Source organism: Cygnus olor, chromosome 3 (assembly GCF_009769625.2).
Source record: "Cygnus olor isolate bCygOlo1 chromosome 3, bCygOlo1.pri.v2, whole genome shotgun sequence".
Classification (NCBI taxonomy): Eukaryota; Metazoa; Chordata; class Aves; order Anseriformes; family Anatidae; genus Cygnus; species Cygnus olor.
In genome coordinates, this window is record NC_049171.1 from 72386089 (window position 1) to 72410132 (window position 24044).

A 24044-nucleotide genomic window follows, 5' to 3' on the forward strand; every position below is an offset into this window, starting at 1 on the left:
GCCCAAAGCCCCATCCAGCCTGGCCTTGAGTGCTTCCAGGGATGGGGCATCCACAGCTTCTCTGGGCAACCTGTTCCAGTGCCTCATTACCCTCACAGTAAGTGAGGGTTTTTTTTACACTCTTTTAGTTTAAAGCCATTCCCCCTTGTCCTATCCCTGCCCTCCCAGATAAAGAGTCCCTCCTCAGCTTTCCTCTAGCCCCCCTCAGGTACTGGAAGGTTGCTATAAGGTCTCCCTGGGGCCTTCTCTTCTCCAGGCTGAACTACCCCAACTCCCTCAGCCTGTCTATTGGTTAGAAACCATGCTGTTCTAAGCATTATACAAATAAACAACACAAAGAGTACAGATGAAAATTGTGACATGGTGGAATGAATAATATATTGAAGAGTTTTGCATCACAATACATATAGGGAGAAAGAAAAATACACAACCTGTCAGTCAGTATTGGGAAAAAAAAACTCCAAAAAGAAACCTGTAAACAATAATCTTTAGATACTCAGCTAAATCTAAAAACAAGTCCTGCCAAAATATTAATCCTAGATCCAAACTGTAAAGATGCCAGCATTCCCTCAAGAGACAGCAGGTAAATCTATTCAAAGCTGGCCTCATTGTCATAATGTCAACAAATCTCCAGAACAAAGTAACACGTTTTGGAAAAAATAGCAACCTGCAGATGAAATGTTATGTTTGGTGATTTTTGGCATTTTTATAATTGCCTTATAATGGAAAATCTGTGACAAAATTTAAAAAGATATTACTACACAAAGCTGCCTATAAAAACGTACTAATAAATCTTAGAATTATCTAATTAAACACTTAGAAATCAAAATTATCAGATTAAAAACATTCTTCTGTGAAAAAATGTTTCTTTAGTGTTTCCAAAATTAAACATCTAAATACTTCATATGCAACAAACCCATTTTACTAATTAAATACATGATTATATAGCACTTAGAGGACTACAGGGAGATTATGTGGCCCTTTTTAAACAGTTTATCAATCAAATTGGAATAATTTGTAAACTTCACCTTGCCAAAAAAAAGTTCCTTCCTATCTTGTTCCATTTTGTTAATCTACAAGATGAAGGCTTATGACACTTCCAAACTAAGTTATCAAATATAGTTAACTAAAATCAAGCAAATCTTTGTTACATCAGGAAAAAGTGGGCCAAGTGTCTATGAGCATTTGAACATTCAACAAAGGATAACAAGTCTGAAAGGTATAACTCTTTCTTTCTTGAACTTTCAATTTCAAAAGTCTTTTATAATGTATAATTCCAGAAAGACATTGAAAATAAAAATAAGTAACAGGGAAACATTCATAAGCCTCACTGGTATATTTTATAATAAAGATAATGTAAGTAACTGTTTAATGTAATAAGAAAAATATAGTTGACATATCCTGCTTATATCCTAGGGGTGTTTATTCAGATTAAAGTCTGACAATCCATTTTACAGTAAAAAAACCTATTTCTCAGCATCTAACTTCTGAAAAATGATGCAGTGTCTGAAGCCCTAAGAGATATCTGGAAGTGCTGAGGAACAATTAAGTAAGCAAGCTAAGGTTAGTGCTGTTTTCTTTACTGAATTTCATTATATTGAGAGTTCAAACTGTTTTGTTTCATCATAGAAAGAAAATCAGTCTAGTCCTAACTGAAAGCTTACACATTCCTAAATCTGGAATTCATTGACAGGACTTCATATTGATATATTCTGTGATGTAAACATCACGGTCTCTGAGTAAAATAGTTTGCTAGTTTAACCTATATAGAGAGCAACATTAAAAATTTGGAACCCTCAGAGATTTTTCAAGCAGACCTAATTAAGAAGTATGCTTTAACATGCACGTTCTATATTTATTAGCAAGTTGTCTTGTACAACTTATTCTGTACTTGCCTTTGTCATGATGCAATTATAGCTATAAAGGCTATAAAGACTGTCACACCCTACTTGTATACCGCTTGCTGTTAAGATCATCAGAAAATGATTTCTGCCATAACCAAAGTCTAACTTCGTAAAAGCAGGCTCCTCCGTAATAATTCTATCAGACAGCAGCTACCATACATTAATATTAACACATTATTGAATAAGACTCCAAACCCTCACCTTTCTTCTTCATTAGATGACTTAAAATCAAATTTGGAATATAAATGGCAAAAAAACAACAACAACAACAAAACAAACAACAAACTGATCAAAGTTACTCAAGGGGTTAAAAGTAGTTTATAGTGTATTTGCAGAAAGGGGAGAAGAGGGACAAAAATAAACCTCAGTTTGAGAAAGAGTCTCTTTTTTCAAGTGGAGGTTTAAAAACTGATACTTAGCAAAAATGTTCTGAAATTGTGTCTCTGTAGGGCATTAAAAAAAAATCCATTAATAACATGTTTGCTGTTGTTGAAGTGTCTATTATGAGGCTCAGGCTGTGTGAAAGCCTGTCTCTCCACAAGAGAGATATGACAGGCCTGTCAGGAGGGGAAGGAGATGGCTGAAGATGGATACGTGCTGCCCTGTTGACAAGTGGTGGGGACAGGCAAAGAGATGGATCAGTAAAAATTTCCATTAAATCAAGAAAAACACAACTTGCCCCTAACATCACCTCTGATAGTTTCTTAGACCAGCTGCTTCCCTGACACCCTACTGAGGAACAAATTGCTTTCCTAGCAGGACATTTGGACACTCCTGCATTAATAGATATGGATCCCAGCATGCCAAGCCAAGCAAGAAGGCAATTTAATATGAGCAACACTGTCATCTCAATTTAGGACAACAGTTAGGATGCCCTACAGGGCATTGCAACAGCTTCTGGAAGTACACAGTGTAAGACATTCTTTCTGTCTTAAGGCTATAGAAAGCTGGTATTTCTAGTAAATAGCCAAGCCAAGGAGAATGGAAAATGTAAATGCATAGATGACAACAGCATTGTACTGTCTAGGAGCATCAGTTTCAATTCAAAGGCCTTTCATTTCTGTAGAGAACTGCAGCAAAGTTTGCAGGGAAAAAAAAAAAAAGACAAAACACCTTGAGGAGATAGGAATAACACTAGGTGGCAGGCAATTCATTTTCAGGTAGAGGTGAACTTCAAAAAAAAAAAATTTAGCCAATTCAGATAGCTGTCTAGCGTAACAGTGCTAAGTAACAGGAAAATATGGAAACTTTCAATCTTTCCTTTCTGGTAGTAAATGCTTTAAAAATCTTTAGTTGTTTTTGGTAATTGTGCTTTTATTTTCACACAAGTGCACTCTTCATTAGTCATGTATGCAATTTCCAGTTAAGTCCAAACAGGAAAATAAAGTGGATGTGTCATATTTTAAAACCTGTGAGTGGTGTAGTGGGGCAGTCTCCAAGACTGTAAGGAAAGAAAGTACTGTGGATTTTCTGAGGTATCAGCACTGATATTCCTGCAAGATTTGAGTAGTTTGGAGAGGTAAGTATTCTTTGCTTGTATGAGGTAAGAGAGGAGATGGATGAACGGTGAAATCATCTGATGAAGGGAATTACAAGACTTCTCGCATCTTTGACTGTCTCTTTGGGAAGAAATCTCTTCCACCTGTCAAGTCTGAGGAATATGCTTTTGGATTAAGTGGCATTGTAGACAGTCTTGGAAGGCAGTTTCAGAAAGAAGTTGAAAACTTAGGGCTGTTAGAGGGCACTCAGGAGCAGCTATAAGAGAAAGGGAGTAACAAATGGATGTCTTCACTGGAAAATAAGTGTGTTTTCTCTACGCTGTACACAAAGATAAGATCCACGTGGTAGATAATTAAAAGCCATGACCCCTTATTGGGATATCTTGATGAAGGATGGTTTAGGGAAAGTATTTCCTGACTTTATGTCCCAGTTTTGCAGAGGCAAATTTCAGCTAAGTCAATCCAGCTCCAAGCATGTTTCCATGCTTGGTACATTGCTATTCAAAACATTCCCATCAGGAGAGCAGACCCGCTTCCTATTCCCTTGCAGCTCTTGCAGATGTTCCCTTGTGCTTGACACTTTGCATCCATTTCTACAAGTGTAGAGTGACAACATTTGTCCAGATGTATAATTAGTATCAACAAGACGTTACGTAGAGATTTGCTTCCCAACACTAGATAAACCATTTCAAATTTTCTAAGCAAGCATGTGGTTTCACAGAAGTCCTCTGGGTAACTCATGTCCTCTGTCTTCAGGGGACCTGCTCAAAGGTTCCTCCTCTGCCTAGTTCATTTGCACATCCAAAGATTATATGAACAGAAACAGTAGCATTGGTTGATTTCACAGTTGGCCACTTCTAGAAGCAACCACATGATGTCTGGTTAACTATTATGAGAAAGTAGGGTAGTAGTTGTAGGGACAGACTGTTTTCAGGGGTGTAAGCAGATATGTGAGGTTTTCTCTACTGTCCTAGCAATTTTATCATTCAAAATCACACGGAAGTAGAAGGTTGGATGCTCTGGCAGTTTCATACATTGCAAGGCCATTGCACAGCCAACTAGAGATGCAAGAGGGCTGTGGCATCATTTGAGAAGAGGATGTAGATAATTCTTGACAGCAATGCCAAAAAATGAGATTTCCTGACTTTATTAGTAGCTTAGTTGCTTGAAGCTGTTTCTGGTCTCCTGTGCGTCAAACATGTTAGTCATTAAATTCTAAAGAAATCAGATGGTCTCTTGTCAGAGCTGTATAACTTTAAATTGAACTTAGGTAAAGTGAAGAATACAGGTCCGTGGAAGTAAAAATTGTTCAGAAGTTGTCCCAAAACTCAGAAGTATTACTAAGATTATGAGTATAATAAAATAAAAGCCATCCAAATGTTAGAAGTCACACAGCTAACCACCTGCGAAATTGTGCTGCAAATCTTAACAACCAGTTTTCTTGGTTAGGAAATGTCTAGACATTCAGAGTTTGCTTTATCTTCTCTGAGCTCTGCTTAGCCCTTCTTGAAATTGTCTTTCTGTGTAAGAAAAATAATCAATCACTTGTTAAAACATTTTAGAATGGACAGCAACCACCACTTTCCTCAGTCTTGACTAACCTCCATATTCCAAATGAAACTACATAAGACAGAAAGCAACACACAGATCTCCATGCTGATTTTTTTCCCCTCATTTCTTCAAAGTACACAGAATGAAGCAGCTCTCTGAGAAAACAAATCAAAGTGCTAAAGTGCTACTCACTCACTCACTCTATGTGGTGGAGCAAGTAGTCAAGACATCAGAAAAATGCTTGCTATTTCCTTCGCTGACAAACCCAGCTTGAAAAGGTAAAATGTTTAAAGCAACACTTTCAGAACATTTCTAATAATGAAAACTGGGAACAGTAAATTTCAGTGATAATATTTTACTGGAATGATCTTGTGACTTCTTGTCTCCGTAGAGGTTTTCAGGACTCTCTTGTATGCACAAGAACAGATTGTTAACGTGAAGTTATTCTATCCTTTTTCTTTAATCCTATTGACAGCTTACTTCATTGGTTATTATTTTCAACTCCTTGATCCACAATCAAGTACTAAACAATGTAGAACAAGTTCTAATAACATGGCAGCTATAGTTAAAGTGTGCTACATGAAGATACGACTGAACTAGATAATACACCTGCTTGATCTCACTTTACCTATCATGGTCAGAAAGAGTATCCCCTGTAACTTTTCAAAAATAATTAGCTTTAAATCAAAAAGCAAGCTAGAAAGATGAATCTCCAGCTTTTAAACTGTCTATTCTAATTTTTCTTCACTACACCATGTTTTCAAGTTTAAAAGAGTACAAAGAAAAAGACTTTCCACAACTAGTCACTAGAGATCAGATCTAAGAAAGGCCAAATATGAGTAGCTAATAATTCTCTAGAAAAATAATTTCCTACCAGAGTAAAACTAGCAGAGCATGCAAGGAGGTCCTGTCATTATTAAGATTTTTAGCTTATTCGCTTTTGGAGACACCGTGAATCGCTTGGAATATCAAACAATCAAAGCAGACTACCAGATGAGTGAAAGTAGCCAATGCCAGAAGTGGTGTTCAGCAAAAGGAAACTCCCTATTAAGATTCCCATTAGCTCTTTCCTTCTGTCTGATGATCAAGGTTTAAAATACAAATCACAACTATGAAAAGAGAATCACAATCAGAAATAATCTTAATATGGCATAATGTTTGTTAAATATTAACAGCATACTTCTTTCAAGAAGTTAGGTTTTTATTTCTAGGGATACTGCTTGAAAGGTGCACAACTATACTTTGGGTACTAAAATTAAATCTTTTCAGATTATTAAGAAAAATTCATATTTAACATGCATTTTTAGACATAGTTAAATGCATCAGCCCATTTAAAAAATCTTTCACTCAATTCCTAAGTACACTTCTAGCTTATAACAAATGATTAGCTAGTGACATAAATAAGTATAAAGGTTCTCGCTGCTTTTAGTATTTCTGTGCCATTTCCATCAATTGCTCATAGTCAACATATATGAGTACCAAGACAAGAACACTTTCTGAACTTACTGAAGAATCTTTGAAAAAGTAAGTCATATCTCCTGGTCAGTGTCACTTAAATGTTTCTGCAGCTTTCATTTATAATAACTTGTCCTGGGCAATGGCACAAACTCTCATTATTTTAATAGCAAAACATTAAATAAAAAGTGTGACTGAACTTGATTCTCAAATTTGTTTAATCTGGTTTGGGTGACTATTTTGAACTAGTCATACATGACAAAGAACCTCAGATATTAACAATATTCTATTCCTAGAAACCTAATATTTTGCCTTACTCACGTTCTCAGATTATTCAGATAGAAAGGTTTGGCTACAGAAGTCTGAAAAGTAGGAACACACACAAAAAAATCAATGACAAAGTCTCATTGCAGCTGTATAATGAATCCTAAAATAAAATGAAGATCCATGAAAAGGATGTTATACTACTTGCAAGATAAAAATATCATAAATTAAAATGAAATAGAAAGCACAGTTGTACTAAAGAAGTCCTTTAAAATGAATATGACTTCTGTGCTGTCTGTAAATGTTCTAAAAGCCATCGTTTTCTGCTTTGTGTAAATGCATATATTCTCCGTGTAAAATCACAGGAAAGCCTCAATAAAGAAATAAAATGGAGAAGCTGTGAAAAATGTATTCAACAAAGTCTTGCAGCAGGAACAGTGCTATTTCAAAACAGTGATAATAATACTCCAGGTAAGTGCTGCAGTTGAGAGGACTGTATATGGGGAGAAAATAAACTATATACAAAAAAAGGTAAAAGTACACATATACACAAGAAACACAAACGGTACATGAATAGCTAAGTACAGAACCAATGTAATACAAACAAATAAGGAGGGATGTAACTACTCAGAACTTTTACGATCAATATGAAATTTCACCAAAAATAAATAAATGAGGGTCTTTTTCTGTTTTAAAGCTGTTAGTTGAAAATACATGACTTAAAAAAAAAAAAAAAGAAAAAGACTAAGATCTTCTTCACTTGCTTGACAACAGCTCTACAAAGGCTTTGCCTCAAGTAAACTTTTCCTGATTCTCTTTTACTTGTTCTAATATTAATACTGTATATGGAGGAAGCTGGACAGTTTCATTCCTTTTAGACAATACTATTGTGTAAACGTCCACAGTTTCAATGAAAATTTTGAACCAAACTAATTCCAGAATGAATCTAATTACAGTGTTGGCTTTCCTATATAATGTCTAGACTCTCCAAAGAGCTGGGAGATGGCTCAAAAGTTTGGGAGCTCTGAAATCATGGACTGTGGGAACTAGACAGATATCTTTTTAAGATTAGGTTGAATGTTTCTTTCCTCATAAAATGTCTGCAGTGATTTTTGTGACACACTGCTGGTTTACTTTGTGATATCACAAAGAATCAACAGTGCCATTTCATAAGCAGCTGGCTGTTCTACAAAAAAAAAAATAAAAAAAATTTAATCCAATTCTGGCTGTTGAAACTCACAAGAGAGAAGAAAGAACTAAAGTTGTTCTGAGCGAGGACTGGCTTTCTGTAAAGCAGTATTTAGACAGCCACCAGGGATACAAACTCACCTTAGGTTTATGTATGTTATTCACTGACAGCTTATAAGCATTCTGCAATATTGCACTTATTTGATTTTATCTGTTTCAGCTGGCTTTTATTTGAGAGTCTATTTCTAAAGCAAAGTCTGCTACAAATTGGAATGAGCAGAGAGTTAAGCAGATGTGAAGGTTCCTGATGGCACATCCCACCAATTTATTTTCTTTAAAACCAGGAGCACTGGGAAAAGAGTAAAAAAAAAACACAAAACAAAACAAAACAAAAAAAAAAACCAACACTTTCCTTGGATAAGAAGCATAATTAAAATGGACACCTTCCTTCTTTAACGAAATCATAACATCAGAAAAGAAAATATGGCCATTGTTTTATTAATACAGTGGTTTGGGTTTCCTCACTGTTGTTTTAATCTGCTGTTTTGGATTAGGGAAAATAATAAATGTGATTTATAAAACCTGGTTCAGCATTTTACTTTTTTGCACTACTACATTGTTGACTCAAGTTCAGACTGTGATCCATTGCAGTTCCCAGGTTCCCAGATCATCTTTTGCAATGTTGCTCTCGCTAAACATTTGTTCACTTCTCTCTACAGTCATTTGTACTTGTCTATGTATAGAAACTTTACATTTATCCTGAATGAATTGCTATCAAGTTCCAAATTGTTTGCTGCCCCCAGCTACATATTATATGCAAATTTAATAACCTTACACTATAATCATTCATCAAAGCACCAGAGAAAATATTAAAGCCTGTCAACCTCAGGACAGACACTTGGAGAACATGATTTGAAACATCCCTCTGCTTTGATTGCGAAATGCTGATAAATAGTCTTTGCACAGTTTTCCAACTCATTACATACCCACCTAATGAAATTAATCTTGTATTTTCCTTGTTTGCCTACAGGAATTTAATACGAAACAATGTCCAGAGCTTTACTGGAATCAATATATATGACGTCATCTACTCTCCTCCCTACAAGCCCTGTCATGACATAGCAAAGTTAGATTGATGTGATAACTCTCATTAAGTCCATGCTTCCCAAGACTTCCTCTTTTTTTGCCCTCTAGGTACTTACCAATAGTTTGATAATTTGCTACAGATTTCCTCTCAGAATTCAAGTTAAACCTACTGGCCTATACTTCTCAGGTTCCTTTTTTTTTTTTCCTATTTTTTGATATAGAAATTAATATTAGAACTAGTAATAGATAATCAGGAAAGGTTTCAGTAACTAAAACTTCATGCTTTTAGCTTTTGCAAAATCTTCCCTATCCATATGTTCAAAGTGACTACACATGTTCTAAGTTTTCTTCAGCCATTCCCACTGGACAAATTTCATCAGGTCCAACTAATTTGAAAACATGTCTCCAGTGTCTCCTTCCCTCACTACCACTGGTATTTGTTCTTCTATTTTACTCTTTTTAGCTCTGCTATAGCCATCTGAGCAGGTTTGACCTTTTAAATGAAGAAAACAAGTAAATGCTTTTGCCTTCTTGGAAATGTTTGATGTTACATTTTCCTCCCCCAGAAGGAGTCAACTAACAGCTTCCTTGATCTTTCATGTTACAGTTCATATTATTTCTTTATGGAAAGCTTACTTAATATTCTTTGGTAGACTGTGTATTAGAAGTATTCTATTTCATGTCTTGCACATTCTGATTTTTTCCCCATGTATTATTTATTGTTCTATCTGTTCCTAGATGTTTATTTTATTTTATTTTATTTTTTTCTTACTGAAATGTCAGCCTCCTTCTTCTGGTTACACCCATTTCTTATAAGTTAACCAAATTTACATATTGCTATTTTCTTGAAGTCACCGGTTTCTTCCTACTTCATTTGCAGAAGTATCAGAAGTATGTTTTGTTTGATTGATTATTTTTTTTTTTTGCTTGCTTGCTTTTTTCTAGGGGACTTATTCTAAAAAACTCCATCTTTAAAATTCAAAATTCCTTTATTTCAGGAGTTGGCAACTAGCTATTGATATGAAATAATTTAAATACTATAATACTATTTTTTTTTCTGAAATACAATGAAGGGGAACACGTTTGTGTTACACAGATAACATTTTGTGATCATGAAACATTTACAAATGTTATTAGGGCAATTTATTTCTGCCATGTGTCATCTCTTCAGCAGGAACACTCTGCATGGGTTAAATGTTTTTAATGCAGTTTTGGATAGTTATATGTCACACTCAGAAAATAAAGACTAAACTGTTAGTTCTCTGTTCACTGAAATAACATAAGAGATCTTTTGCTAAAAATTAATGTCATATCCCACTGGGACAAACACTATTTGCATGGTTTATAATAAAAACTATTCAAAACCACTAATGTACTTCCCTAAACAGTGAAAGCTTGTGATGCATATTGCAAAAACACCACTGGTGAGAACCACAGCAGCATATAAAAGCTATTATTGTGTTGTATATTTACTGCTAAGTTTATTTCCTCTCTGATTTATTTAACTCACCAATTACCAGTTGCTTTCACTCCTCTGATTGTTCCTAAAGCTTAAGAATGTGTTGTGTTGCTAGCTCAGAGCAATGCGATTTTTTGGCAGCCACATTTTTATTCCATCTGCAAATGTAGCATACTTTCCTGAATAACTTTATGGTAGTACTTGCCTTGAAAAAGCCTCTTGTTAGTGTAAGGATTTTACAGTATTATATCTGTTGAGACTTGAAAACACAAGTTTTCAAGCCTACCTATTTGGTAGGTTGCAATCAATATGTATTCACATACAAATGCTGCAAAGACCAGAAATGCATGCAAAATAGCATGGTCATTGCCAGGCTGCTCATTGTGCATCCAGCACTTGTATACTTAAAGCCTTCATCCACTTAACAGCCCACTCCCTCCGTATCCACTTGTACTCCCCCCAATGCTCCTCTCACACCATCACTGTGGCACACTTCCTAGCCACAGTTCGTGATATAACCATCCCATTTCTGTCTTCATTTCTAAACAGATTTGGCAGGCAGTTCCCCTTTTTGCAGAATACATTCAGCCAAGGCACATGTATTCTACCTACACTTTTACTCCTTTATCTCAGGCCCACCCATTAAAGGATTTAATTAATGTGACTAAGTTATAAGTTTTTCTATAGAATATGGAATGTCAGACTGTGCTAGGGATCTGTGGATAAAACTCCACTTTACTGGGTGCCAGTTTCCATCTCCGCCTGGTCACTAAGCACCACGGAAGCAACCAGAGGTGCTGTACTGCCTCAAGCCAAGTCACGAGTCTCAGCAGAAGAAGGTTAAGTTCCTTTTCTCTCCCTGTGGGCTGTCCCACAACGTGCAGGAAGAATTTCTTACTTCTCAGATCAAGGGAGAGTGTGGAGATCTTGGTGCTCCTCTGAGAGTTTTCAATGCTCAGTAAGATCCTGCCAGGTCTTCTCAGACCTAACCCTAAGGCTGCTTCCTAGCTGTCTCATTTTCCTATTTATTCCTTCTCTATCTCCAGTGGGGATCTTGTGGATTTCAGTTTTGATCTTGTTTTGATCTTTTTTTTTTTTTTTAATTTAAGGTTTTGTTTTTCTTGTTCAGATCAAATGTCACTGATTATGCCAACAACAGGCATATTCATCTAATTGTGATTTTTTAAAGAATGACTCTGCTTAATAAGCTTTTAACATAAGCATCTTTGTCATAAAGACTAAGAAATTTCAAAAAGCACATTTAAGAGAACAAGTTCCCAAAACAAAATAGGGCAATACAATTTACATTCATTATAATTTGAAGGGAAAAGTATGAAGAAAACAAAGTCTTGTCAAGATTTCTTTACATATGATAACACCATAGACTCCATTTTTATTTGCAGAGAACATGTAAACAATTGTTATTAAATTATTGATCTAAAAATCAATATTTCTTAATACAATAATTTTAGTCATGCATAGGGAACTTATGATTGTTATTGCTTGATATTAGATACATGAGCATTTTCACTGGTATAAAAGAAAATAACAGAGATTAAATACAAAACTTACTAGTACTATTTTATATTTCTGAATTGCAACAACCACAAGCTTAACCAGTCTACTTTATTGGTGACTCAGTCTGAAGAAGTGAGCCACCAGTACCTTTAAACCTTACTCTTCATCTCTTCATTTATGTCTTTCAAGTGTCAATGGAATAGATTTTCTATCATGGTAGTGATTGTCACTCAGTTTAACATAAGAGCTTTTGAAAAAAATAACTGAGTGATAAAAATGATTTAATTTTTGAGAAATGTAGGGACAAAGTGGAGTTATCTCAGACTTGGTTATCCACCCATGATTTTTTGTCCTTAATCAGGGCCTCCATTAACAGATATTATCCTTATCAGAATTTTCCCTTTCCTTCTGTCTTATGATACTTTTATAAGCACATACTGCATTCCTGTTTTTTATTATTTCCCACTGAATTACAGTTGGTCATTGTTCTCCAAGTCTATGTACTTTCTTTTCATTAAGAATATTATTATTTTACAGCATAAGAATGTCTTTTATTTTATTTGGTCATTATATTTTCATTTTATTTTATTTTCCTAGTTTGCCTTTGACTTTGCAACATTTTCATTACTCCCTCTATTACAGCTCAGTGACCTTAATACCATTGTTAAGGTTGAGATTACACTTCTGTTCTAAATTGACTTCCACAACATTACAACTTTCCCTAGATATTCTTTTTCAGGCTGATTTTTTTTATATGCTTATGCTTTGTTAGAAGTGGATTTTTGTTTGAAGCTTCATAAGCATCATCTATTTGTTTTGAGTTATCCAAAATGAAAAGACAGCAGTTCTGCAGCAATCAAGACAGTTTTCAGATGATATTTTTTTGGAGTCTGATAATTGAAAATCAGCTTTGTTTCAGCACTTCAAAATCAGCTTTGATTGTGGAATGGTGGCTTTGCTAGCTCTTTGAAAAGGTTTGGAAATAATAAAGTTCTGCATGTGACTTCATTATTAAATAACTCTGAAATAGTAGTGATAAGGGAACTCGAACAGAGAATAACCTCTCTACTTAATAATTGTAAAGGATGTTTATTTTCTGTATTATATTTAATTAGATTTTATAAATAAATCCAATTATTTGTCTTTAAATCTTTTTAATGCTATTTCCCCCTTACTCTTTAAGGAATGTATGCATTACAGAGTGCCCAGTCAACCTGGGTTCAATACAGTATCTGGAAATAGCGCAACTGGTGCACTGAAAATAAATATTTCCCTTGCAGTGGTGAAAAGACAAATATTACCTTTGCTTTATTCCACAGGGATACTGCTGTAATTACAAAAAGTTGTCTGAAGGAGCTTTTGCTTAAAGGTCCAGTGTGAAATCCTGCATAGCTGTAATCCCAAGAGGAGCAATGCGAAGCTGTGGACAACTTCTTGTCTGCCTTCAAAGATCTTGTGCCGGGCAGTGTTAATGCTAATATCCCTAGAGTTTCTATGGCCCCTCTCTATGGTATGCTTGTACCGTGTATTTTGTGGATTTTTTTTTTCATCACAAAGGGTCTCATAGTCTCAGTAAGAAATCATTTTATGCCCTCTACCTGAAAAATGCTGTTCTATTGAAAGAATGAGCCAAGAGTCTGGCTGACCAACAGAGAACTTACATATTTCAGAAAGTAAAGGCAAGGCTGAGAAAGAAATTCCTTGGACATTTCTTTGATCAACTAATGGAGAAAAAAAAAAAAGAAATGTTTATTAAAAAAAGTGTCATTACTTGTGAATCCAAAATTGACACAGCTACTTCCTGTGTTTGTACTTACACAGAACAGACTTAAATTCCAAATCTCTATTTCACATTTTCACTCTGACATTCAATGAAATGAAGACTACAAGTTCTACAAAAGCTGTAAAAAGCAATGCTTTTGGGGGGATCTATGTAAACTGCTCACTTTACCAGCCTTTGGATTTACCTTTGAGTTGTCCTATTGGGCAGAATTACACCAAACACATAATGAGGACATTTTTTTTTTTTTAGCATTAAGAACTTTGATTTTTTTTTTTCCGTGGCTAAGCTACAAATGTCAGTTAAGAGGTTCATTCCAATCTAAGATCTTACTGTTTGGCTCCTATCTTTTTATTCCATCATTTCTCATTGATTAAGCAGCTCTTGCATTTTACAATAATGTGGTAATACAATGCCTCAGGAAGCCTTCATATGAAAGGCAATAAATAAGCTTACTTTGATTCATATTTATTTTCCTTTTCATTTATAAGCAATTTTCTGTATTCAGTCCATGCTTCTCCTTCCTGTTCAAATTCAGAAAGTTTTTAGAAGATTGCTTAAATGAGCCTCTCACACAATGAGGATCCTGCCTTTGGAGGCTGCCACTTGCTAGAAGTACAGTCTTTGCTGATTGCATCATTGTTCCCACTCCAGTGACTCAGTGATAGATTTTTTTTTTTTCTTTTTTTCATACCAAATCTTCCATTAATCCCTAGTTCTGCTAATTTACAAATTTATTCATATACGCCTTATCTATTACAAAAGTGTAGTCAGTATGTAAACTGTGTAAGCAGGAAAGCTCAGGTGCCTGTTGTGGTCTGGGCTAGCCTGTCATAACTAGGATTTTTTATCCATTAGCAGAAGGAAATACAGGCTGGTTTAAGATGGTTATACTTTTCTATCATGTACAAAGTGTTTCTCTCTGTCATAAAAGGGAGAATATTCTTACTCTGTATGTAAGTGGAATATGAAGTCAGAAGACAAAGCTCAGCTTCCCACATGGGCAGAATTTAATGGATATTTCTATAATCAGAGTTTATTTCTCCTTCTCTCCTAATGCTGTTTTCCATGGATTTCCTGGTGGGCAACATGATAAAACACTGTCCCCAGCCTGTCACAAATATTTCAAGTCACTCTTTCGAACAGGGCATGAATAATGAGAGAAAAAGTAGTTCTATGTCCTCTCCAGTCACACACCTCCATTGTATTTAAGGCGTCACAGAATTGTGAGTTCATCTCATATAATCTCTTGAGCATTATAAGCCATTAATTATCACTCAGATACTGCTACATGGAGCCCAATTATTTTAATTAGACAAGAGCACTTCAGTCCTCAAGAGACTGAAATCACAGTCCACTAGACAATGCACTTTTTTGGAGCTGTTTTTCCAAGTCTAGGTGCTGAAATCAATTTACAATAAACTGTGGATATTTTAACCTGTACACATTTTCAAATCTCATCTATTTTAAGACGTCATTTTTTTCTTTCCATGGATGAAGAAATTTGAAGGCCACTTCAGCTCTGGAATCTTAATATTGAATGAGGGACTAAGTTGAGTGTTTGGCATCTCTAAGTTCCTAGCTGAAGTTCCTAGCATCTTTACAGATGACTGATCTAACAGTTTATGCGGACTAAAACTTAGCTGATAAGTCATAAAAGCAACTTCCAATGTGATTTAAATTTGACTCATATGTTATTTCAGCCCTCAATATAAAATAAATCTCACATACTTGGAGTTTTAACTAATTCCTGTTTCAGACATATTGGTAAAACAGGAACCATACCTTTTTTTGCAAAACATTGGTCTGCAAATCCCAGTCTGAGCTGGTTTAGATTCATATGGACCAGTTTTATCCCCTCTAGTCCTAGGTCCATGTGTTCAGTTTTGACTTATCGTTACCAGCAAGAATTTGATTTTATCCTGCTTTTTTCTAATACAATCTCCCTGACTAAGATGCCATGCTATTCTGCTATCTGTAGTCTCATACTAGAGTACAGAGGCCAGCAGCCTCCATCCCCTTATGAGGTAACTACCTCATGTCTACCTCCTTGCTTCTTCTTCGTCAGACCCCACATGACAGATTTTAAATGGTAAAGTATTAGGCAAGTCACAGAATAATAAATCAAGCCAGCACATTGAAGACACTGCACATTCAATATAAAATGTGCAATGTCCATGTACAATAGCCATTTTCCAGATGCTTGCATGATGCAGAAATCAGGGAAAAGCAATATCCTACATACATTAAAGTATTCAGAATTTGATCACCTAGTATGGCACATCCTATAATATTCTAGACATCTAGCAGACTAAGTTGATGATGTTTCAATTCTAGGTCAGTTAAATCTGAAGAAAGTCATGTGTTGTTTTCTAAAACTGTTTTACCAGCTAGTTCTCCATGATTTGGGAGCTAAAGAAAAAATGCTTATTCTTCTACCTATTGAATCAAGCACAAGTAATTGATTTGTTCTCCTTATAAAAAGTATTTGTATTGCTTTTGCTAGTCCTATGAACCAATGTGATCTATGTTACTAATAATGGAAGCATTCCCCAGATTGTTTTATCCACTCAGTGTTGACAGTTGAGCTTCATATCATTCATGAGATCAATGAATTGCAGCACCAGCACTGCAAGATATGGGCAAAGGAAATAATGTACCCTGCCAGAAATACACTGTTTTTTTTTGTTTGTTTGTTTGTTTGTTTTAATTTTACAATGTTCCAAGGCAAAGGTTTTATAAAACATCTTAAAAAGTTCCATGCTTTTACACTTCATTTTAAACCACATAAAACATTACCAGAAAAAAAAAAAAAAAGAAAAAATTTGGTCGGTCTGAAAAAGCCTGTCATATTTTAGCAATGAAACAACTTGCTTAGCTACTGAAGCATAATGTGTCAACAAGATGGAATTCCACTTTCTAAACGCTAGAGCACCCACTCAATAGAAGAAAATACATGATTACTGGTTAGAGCTCATGGCGCAATGCTAGCAACTCAGCATTTAGCAATAATAGAAAATGTCTGTCTCATTTTCATTCCCCTTGAAAAAGCACCCTATATGATCTTATGAAACACTCTGCTGTGAGTTACTTTGTTAATCTCAGCAATATCTTCAGCTATTACCTTATACATGGTAATACATTTCTAGTGAATTTTCTTAAAAGCAAAAAATTAATGACATATGGAAACAGGACAGATACCTGAAATGTAATAATAAAGAGTAACCCTGCAATTTTACTGCAGGTATTAGATAGCAGCTATCTCCTATTTCCATTTTAGTATTTCACAAATGTCTTGTGGTCTTTTCTTTTCTGAGTTATTCCTCTGTTTTTCAAAACCTCAGAGCCTCTTATTCCTGCTCCTGTCTTCATTGCCATTCCCATCTTAAAACAGACAAGAATTCTGATTGCTTTGCACACAGCCCTTCTTCACCCATGACCTTTTATTCATCTGATTATAAAATTAAAAAATTTTTTCAATGCAAATATCTTCAAAGATTGTCTTGAATTACTGCTACTCATCTTGACTATCTTTAAATCTTGAGGTATCTTAAAAGGTGTTTATTTTCTCTTTACATACATTCAAGACTTTGGTGCTGCTAATGAAGAAGCAAGGCACATGTCTTGAATCAAACACTTCTATCTGTTTACAAATAAAGTCTTTTAGGTTAGTGAGACTTTTAAACATTTTGATCAGGTAGTATATATGGAATATTGTGCCAAAACCAGATGCAAGAGAGAGAGAATTTGCACTAAGAAGGTATGTCCTGATCATGACAATACATTGCATTAGAGTTAGACTTTACAACAGACTTATAACTGCCAGATAGGGAAACAACTTTTCACTTATAAATTGAGGAACTTTTACAAACTATGCTTTCATATATATGACATAACTCTGAAAAACTATTTCCAAACTAGTTCACATCCCAGAAAAAGTTTAAGCACTCTCCCATATTTCTACAATCAAGAAGCAAACATCTGCGATAAAAAAACACTGTCTCAGAGAGATAAAAGGACATAAAAACTAACAAAATCCTTATTTGGATTATCAAAACTAAATGAATGAGAACTTTCTGCTTAGAATTTTTATAATTCTGATTTCTCTCCTCAAAACAAAATATTTTCTCCCACTTACTTCGGGTTTGCCTACATGTTTAGTATTATGCTTAACACAGATATCACTGAAGGTGAAGAATGCATTCTAGCAAATGAGAACAGGAGAAAATGAACCATAATAAAAAGCTTTGCAAACAACAGGAATGTGTACTGCATTTCCAATGTAACTATTTTAGACTGTCTTCTATTTTATTAAGTTTTCTGAAAAGACAGACAATCACTAATTCCACAAATACGTTGCAATTGCTTTTGACATATGCTTCCTCAGCTATGAAAGAAGAATACAAGATGAAATCAATGGGAAAAAAAATGCTGGGAAGAGCGAAACTGCCTTAGGGATTTTGTTCTATGCAATACAATGGCCTAGGAATTCTGTGTAATAAGGAAGATGTGGTATCTATATCTATTGATTTTTTTCAGGGAACTCTTGCAGTCTGCAGCCTTAAAATTCCACCTGTCCTGGAACAGAATACATCTTTTGTGAAATCTTGATATTCTTCAATGGCACTATCCTTACATGTCTAGTGTAAGTAATATAGTATTATGGTGTAAAAGAGGTGAAATAACCCCACTTTTTTGCTGTCTTTGCAAGGCTACAAATCTTCGTCATTGTACATGCAATCCACTAAGGCTGAGCTCTCATTTGTGGACTGGAGTTTCAGCTCAGGATAGCCAAATGAAAGGCCACAAAAAATCAATGATGACAGCTTGTTCCTAAAACTAAAATTCTATCCCAGACTTCAGCATAGTTTAGAGTGGTCTCAGGACTCTCATGAACTATATCACCTGGCCATAATATCAAGAGTCAGGTCTCCTAGTAAAGGATTATCAGACCACAGAGGCTCTCTAGAACTACATTTGTCTTCTCGTTTATATATTCTAAGCTAGGAATGAATGAAGTCAAAGGGGAAAGACTGACAGAGGCTCTATCTTCACTGTCTCAGATCTCTCATTACAAGGGAATCTCTGCTTGGATCAGTTGACTGATATTGCATGCTGTGAAATGTTTATACCAATGTGAAGCAAGGGTTGAGATACAATCACATGTTATTCAGTTATCATTCCACTAAAAGATATTAGCAGTGAAAGTTTCCCGGGACAGATGAGCTATATGTGTATACTCCAAAGCATACTTTTTAATAAGTGAGCATTATAGTCCTCCTTGAAGCTCCACTCTAACCTATTTTTAACTCCAAATTTTTCTTTAATATGTAGGAAATAATATCACAGTATAAAATAAAACAAGGCCAAAATGTTTTATTCATAGAGCTTTTGTATGCCTTGATTATTGCAGCTTTTCCTGTACCCAGGCCAGCTGGTACAATATGTACTGTCTTCTATGTTTTGTTGCTGTTTTCTTGTATTAAATATGTCAAACTTTTATATCTGAGCAATAAAAGTTAGTAACATAGGTCTGATGCATAGTAATGAGGGTAGAACAACAGTGTATAAAGGTAATATCTTGGTAAATCAATTAATGAGGTTATGACTAATGATAAAAACATAGAAAAAAATGAAAAGGCAAGAGTGAGGTCAGTCAGTGGTACCACAACATGGATTTGACTGAAGACTGTTCACAGTCATTAAAAATATTTCTGCATGTTACCTTCAAAGTCAAAATAAATCTTGTTCTATTTCTTTGCCTGAATGCCTGAATAGATATCACTGCTTGACTGTAAAGGGTACATATAGGGATGCTTAAATTTAAAGCTTTTTCCTCACCTTTTTGGCACAGTTCTATCTGGGGATTTTCCAGGCTGTTTCTGGGCCCCCCATATTGATGTTTCCAAATTTCCTGAGACAAAGCAAAATTCACCATCTCTAACTTTCATAAATGTACTTTTAGTAAATTAAGAGCATTCTCTTAATGTGTCTTGGAGACAGATTTATCTCTCCATGGACATTGATAACAGTGATTTTGAATAAAGAGGTTCTGATTCCTCATTTCACACAGCACAGAAAAACTGAGGAAGGCAGAAGGTCTGTAGCCTAGCCTGGCTCAGTCACCTGTTCATTTTTTTGTTCTTTTACAGAGCTGGTAACAGTCCTTGCCTGTTTGGGACTGCTTCACACAGATTCCTTCCTGAATAATTAAACAGTTGTTTTACCTCAGTCCCTGGTGACCGACTTATTCTCTGTCTGGTTTCTTCTCCCTCTACTTCTCTAAAATTGCTTCTGAAAGCCCTTTTCATTTTCTGTCTTAACTTTCTCTGGAAAAGCTATCCCTTCTCCCTCCTTTGATCCATCTCATCAGTTAATCAAAAACCTCATCTATTTGACAGTTGTTAGCTACCCTTACTGCAATTCAGACCTGAGTGATCAGTTTGTTCTGTGCAGTAGACAAACACTTCTTTATGAGGGCTTTCGGGTGAATAACTGACTATAGATGTTAGATGTATCTTCTGCTGTGAGTCATCACCTCTTTGAACTTTACCTGATGACAGAAATTCAAATACCCAAAAAGAGACTCTACGTATCTAAGTGTAGTCTAAAAGATGACACAGACACTCATAGAGGTTCTCCAAATTCACATTGTCTTCCTTATTTCTTTGCTTAGATGCTTCAACAGGGAACTTGTCTCTAACCTAAGCAACATAGGTAAATACTGGAGGGCATCTTTTGCTGCCTTTATTTGGATGGACAAAAGGGATGTTCTTCATCTTGGACCTTTCTTTGAGCTTGTAAAGCACTGCATACACTTGTGAGGGAACACAGAGCTCTGAAGTGTCTGACCCTGGATTTCTCCTACAACAATTCTGTAAAGACCAGAAGGAAAAACAAAACAAAACAAAACAAACAAAAAACACCTCATCACTTTCTGAATAGAAAACACTCAAAGTGACTATGGAATATGGAGTGGAAATAAACAGCTTCCTAATTGTCTTGTTGTCCTTGCAGGCCTATCTTCACATTCAGCCAGCTTCTTTCTTACCAGGAACTGACTTGGCTATTGCCCTGTGATGCCATGGCAGTCCCTTTCCCTCCCTTGCTCATGTCCATGTGCCACAGTCCCCACCTGTGGGCTGATAGCCTCTGGTATTGCCGTGGCCGGGACTTTCTCACCTTGAGCAGGCTCAGAAGCCCCTGAGGGAAGGAGCAATATCCCCCACCTTTCTCATAAAGTAAAAGTAGTCACTTGCAATACTAAGAACAATTTCTGTCCTATACAAGTCTATTAGATACCATAAGGATACATTAGACTTCTTTTTTGCCTTTTTATTCCATAGCAGAAAAGAATTACCTTATCTGTGTAGCCAAGTTCTGACTGGAGAGAACAGACACACATTAGTTGCATGAAGCAGGGACATAAGGCATGCAGTGCAAGGACTCTCGTCACAGGAAATTTTCTGACATGAATCTTACTCAAGGTTATCATTTGTTAGGGGGCAAAGAAAGATTCAATGACACATCTTTTTCACCCCATTCCCTTATAGATTTTGAGGAAAGGCCTTGTTATTATCGACATTTGGCTTACAGACAAGCCTCTTGCTTCCCATTTCACCCTCGGAGCATTTTATCCTGTAATGTTCAAGGCAGTACATAATCCAAGACAAAGGGTGAGGTTAAACTCCAGGCTGTAGATCTGGTCATCAGCAAGCACAGCACAGATTCCACAGACGGAAACAGAACTCTTTGCTAAGCCAGGCAATACATCAATCCTTTATGCTATGTGAAATTTATTTAAAGGGCACTTGCAGACTCAAAATGATGATGAATGAAGCTGCAAAATGCAGTTTGATTTTCATCACTTCAAGGCAGAAAGCACCGTAAAAACTATTTGTGACTTTATCATTTTTAAACAATCCCTAATGGTTAATCTGGAAGCATTTCTTTTTGTTTATTGAGTCTTGTTTCTTATTCCTTTCCCACCTTCTGCTTTATTTTATTGCCCTATGTCCTCTCAGTGAGTCCAGGGAGCTCTCTGTTCTACATGTACCACTGCATGGACAGATAGAAAATTTTACCAAGGTCGACAGATGCTAACCTACTCATAGAAGACAAGTTACTGCTACTTCCTAGTTCGGCAAACAATTATTGGGCAAACAAATATATGTGATATCTGTTTGGGAAACATTGAAACTGCAATAAAAAGTGCATTTTCCACAAGAAAGACAACAGGAAGAGCATGATAATATTTCATAAATACAGGTATTTTCTCTTGTCTTATAGCCTACATAGAATTGAGTAATATCAAGCATAGAAACAGTCACTTAGTACAAACGTCAGTTAGTCACTCTGACCTAAAATTTAATACACTCTTTCATATATAGATTTCTCTCTGCATATTTCTATTTTCCCTGCAGTGTGATTTTTGTAAGGTACCTGTTATTTCTACTGCTAAAAAATCACTGATCCATATGATCTGACCTCTTAGCAAAAACATCTTCAAGTGTCGCTGGTTTTTATTTTCCAGAAATCCACCATTAATTGCACATTGTTCCTGTTTAAAAGCAATTTTTATGAGAAGAAAAATCTATATTTCTTTTCATCATGTATCTTAAAATATATAAGCAATTCTCTTGCAGTATCACTGACTGGTCATTTTCTCTATCTCCTTTTTCTCTTCTTATTTATGAAGAAAGGTGCTGTTAATATAATAACTAATGGTTTGCTCAAGATCCTGTTCATTTTTGCTGAGTGCTAGGAGAAAAAAGTCAAAGTGCGTTTGGATTGTCATTTGCACAATTTAATTTCTTACTCTAACTACTCAGCAGCTTCTTAAACCAATTAAAGCAAATAATTCTGGAATGGACATAGTCTGCACGATGAAGTAGTCTTTCCTAAGCCATGGTACTATATTTCAATAGTTTATTGAGCTACAGCATCCCACTCTAGTATGAAGGGCAATTCAGAGTCACTGATGGAAAAGGAAAAAGCATTTTTTTCCCATTTTTTCTAACATCCTAAAATATCATTTGTTTCCCACAGAGCTAGTAGAAAAATGGATGTTCTTACCCCGCAGCCTAGTCCATTGCCTGTTTCACATACAATTTTCCTCACTCTTGGTTCAGGCAGCAAACCTGCTCCACAGCCAGGAGTTGGACACAGTACACCGCCCATCTGCAGAACGCATTCCTCCGCACCATAGCGCTGGTAGCGGTTGTACTGCAACACAACAGACAGGTGTTAAACTTCTGACAGCACGCAAAAAAACCCCAAACCCACAAACTTGGACCTTGAATCTATCCCACATAATAGAGTCAGCTGTTGTAATGTCTCACACCATAAGTTCAGCAATTTGTCAAATGTCTGAAACTTTGCAATTCGCTAAATAGGGTGTCATTCCACTCCAGCTTACATCATATGCATCATTTTTTAATACATAGTTATCCTTTAAACCACCAGAAAATTGTGTGATACTAAAATCAAGAAAATAGTAGATTGTTCCTGTGAATAATGGCAAAAGCTCTTATACTGATATACAAAAATTAATGTAAAAATCATAAATATAGTTCAGCAACAGATACGTATAAATGCTGTATACGTATTGAAAAGAAAACCACAAAAACACACAATATAATGTCTTTGAGCTAAAGGGTTGTAAAAATAGGTCAGACAACTTCTATTTCAAAAAAAATTTGATAAACTGATTGGCAAAGTGATTCTCTTGAGATCCATTTATGGATCAACTTACATCTTTACATGTAAGTTGTAAACTTACAACTTTACTTACAACTTTAATGTAAGTTGTATTTTTTTCCAGGGTCTACCAGGAAACTTTCTTAGATTTGCAGTTTTCATCTAGTCCCATACTGATAGCCTAAAAAGCCACGGAAAAACCTCAATTTTAATGATGGAGATACTGGCATACAGGCGTATTGAATAACATGCCCAGCATATCCTCAGCGACAAAAACGCCCGCTCTAAAATGACTGATGGCATTGCAATAACTTTCCCTGTTCTAACTTACCCTGCTTTCAAACTGAAATTAGCTGAACTAGTACAAATCATGCTACGTACATGTAAATCACATCCACTGTAGGGCTCTGCACTGGTGCAGTTCCACACTAGTAGCTATATAACCATTGCAAACGAGGCTTCAGATTCAACTATAAATCTGGCCTACTGTAGGGTGAAATAAATAAAAGCATTTGGTTCAAACAGCCCCAAGAAAACAGGAAAATCCAAAAGGCCAAAGAAGAAGGGAGCAGCATGAATTTTCTCTGAGAGCAGAATGAATTTATGGTGCTAAAGGAACAAAACAAACTTTATGTTACAGC

At 35.6% G+C, this 24044-nt stretch overlaps 1 protein-coding gene across 1 annotated transcript in view; it reads right to left on the minus strand.

Moving 5' to 3' along the window:
* Positions 1-24044, minus strand: part of PRKN (parkin RBR E3 ubiquitin protein ligase) — a 761494-nt gene that overhangs the window by 93535 nt on the left and 643915 nt on the right. The window contains exon 9 of the mRNA XM_040551523.1: positions 22780-22929. Coding sequence (XP_040407457.1) covers positions 22780-22929 — 150 coding nt within the window. The remainder of the gene's footprint in view (positions 1-22779; positions 22930-24044) is intronic.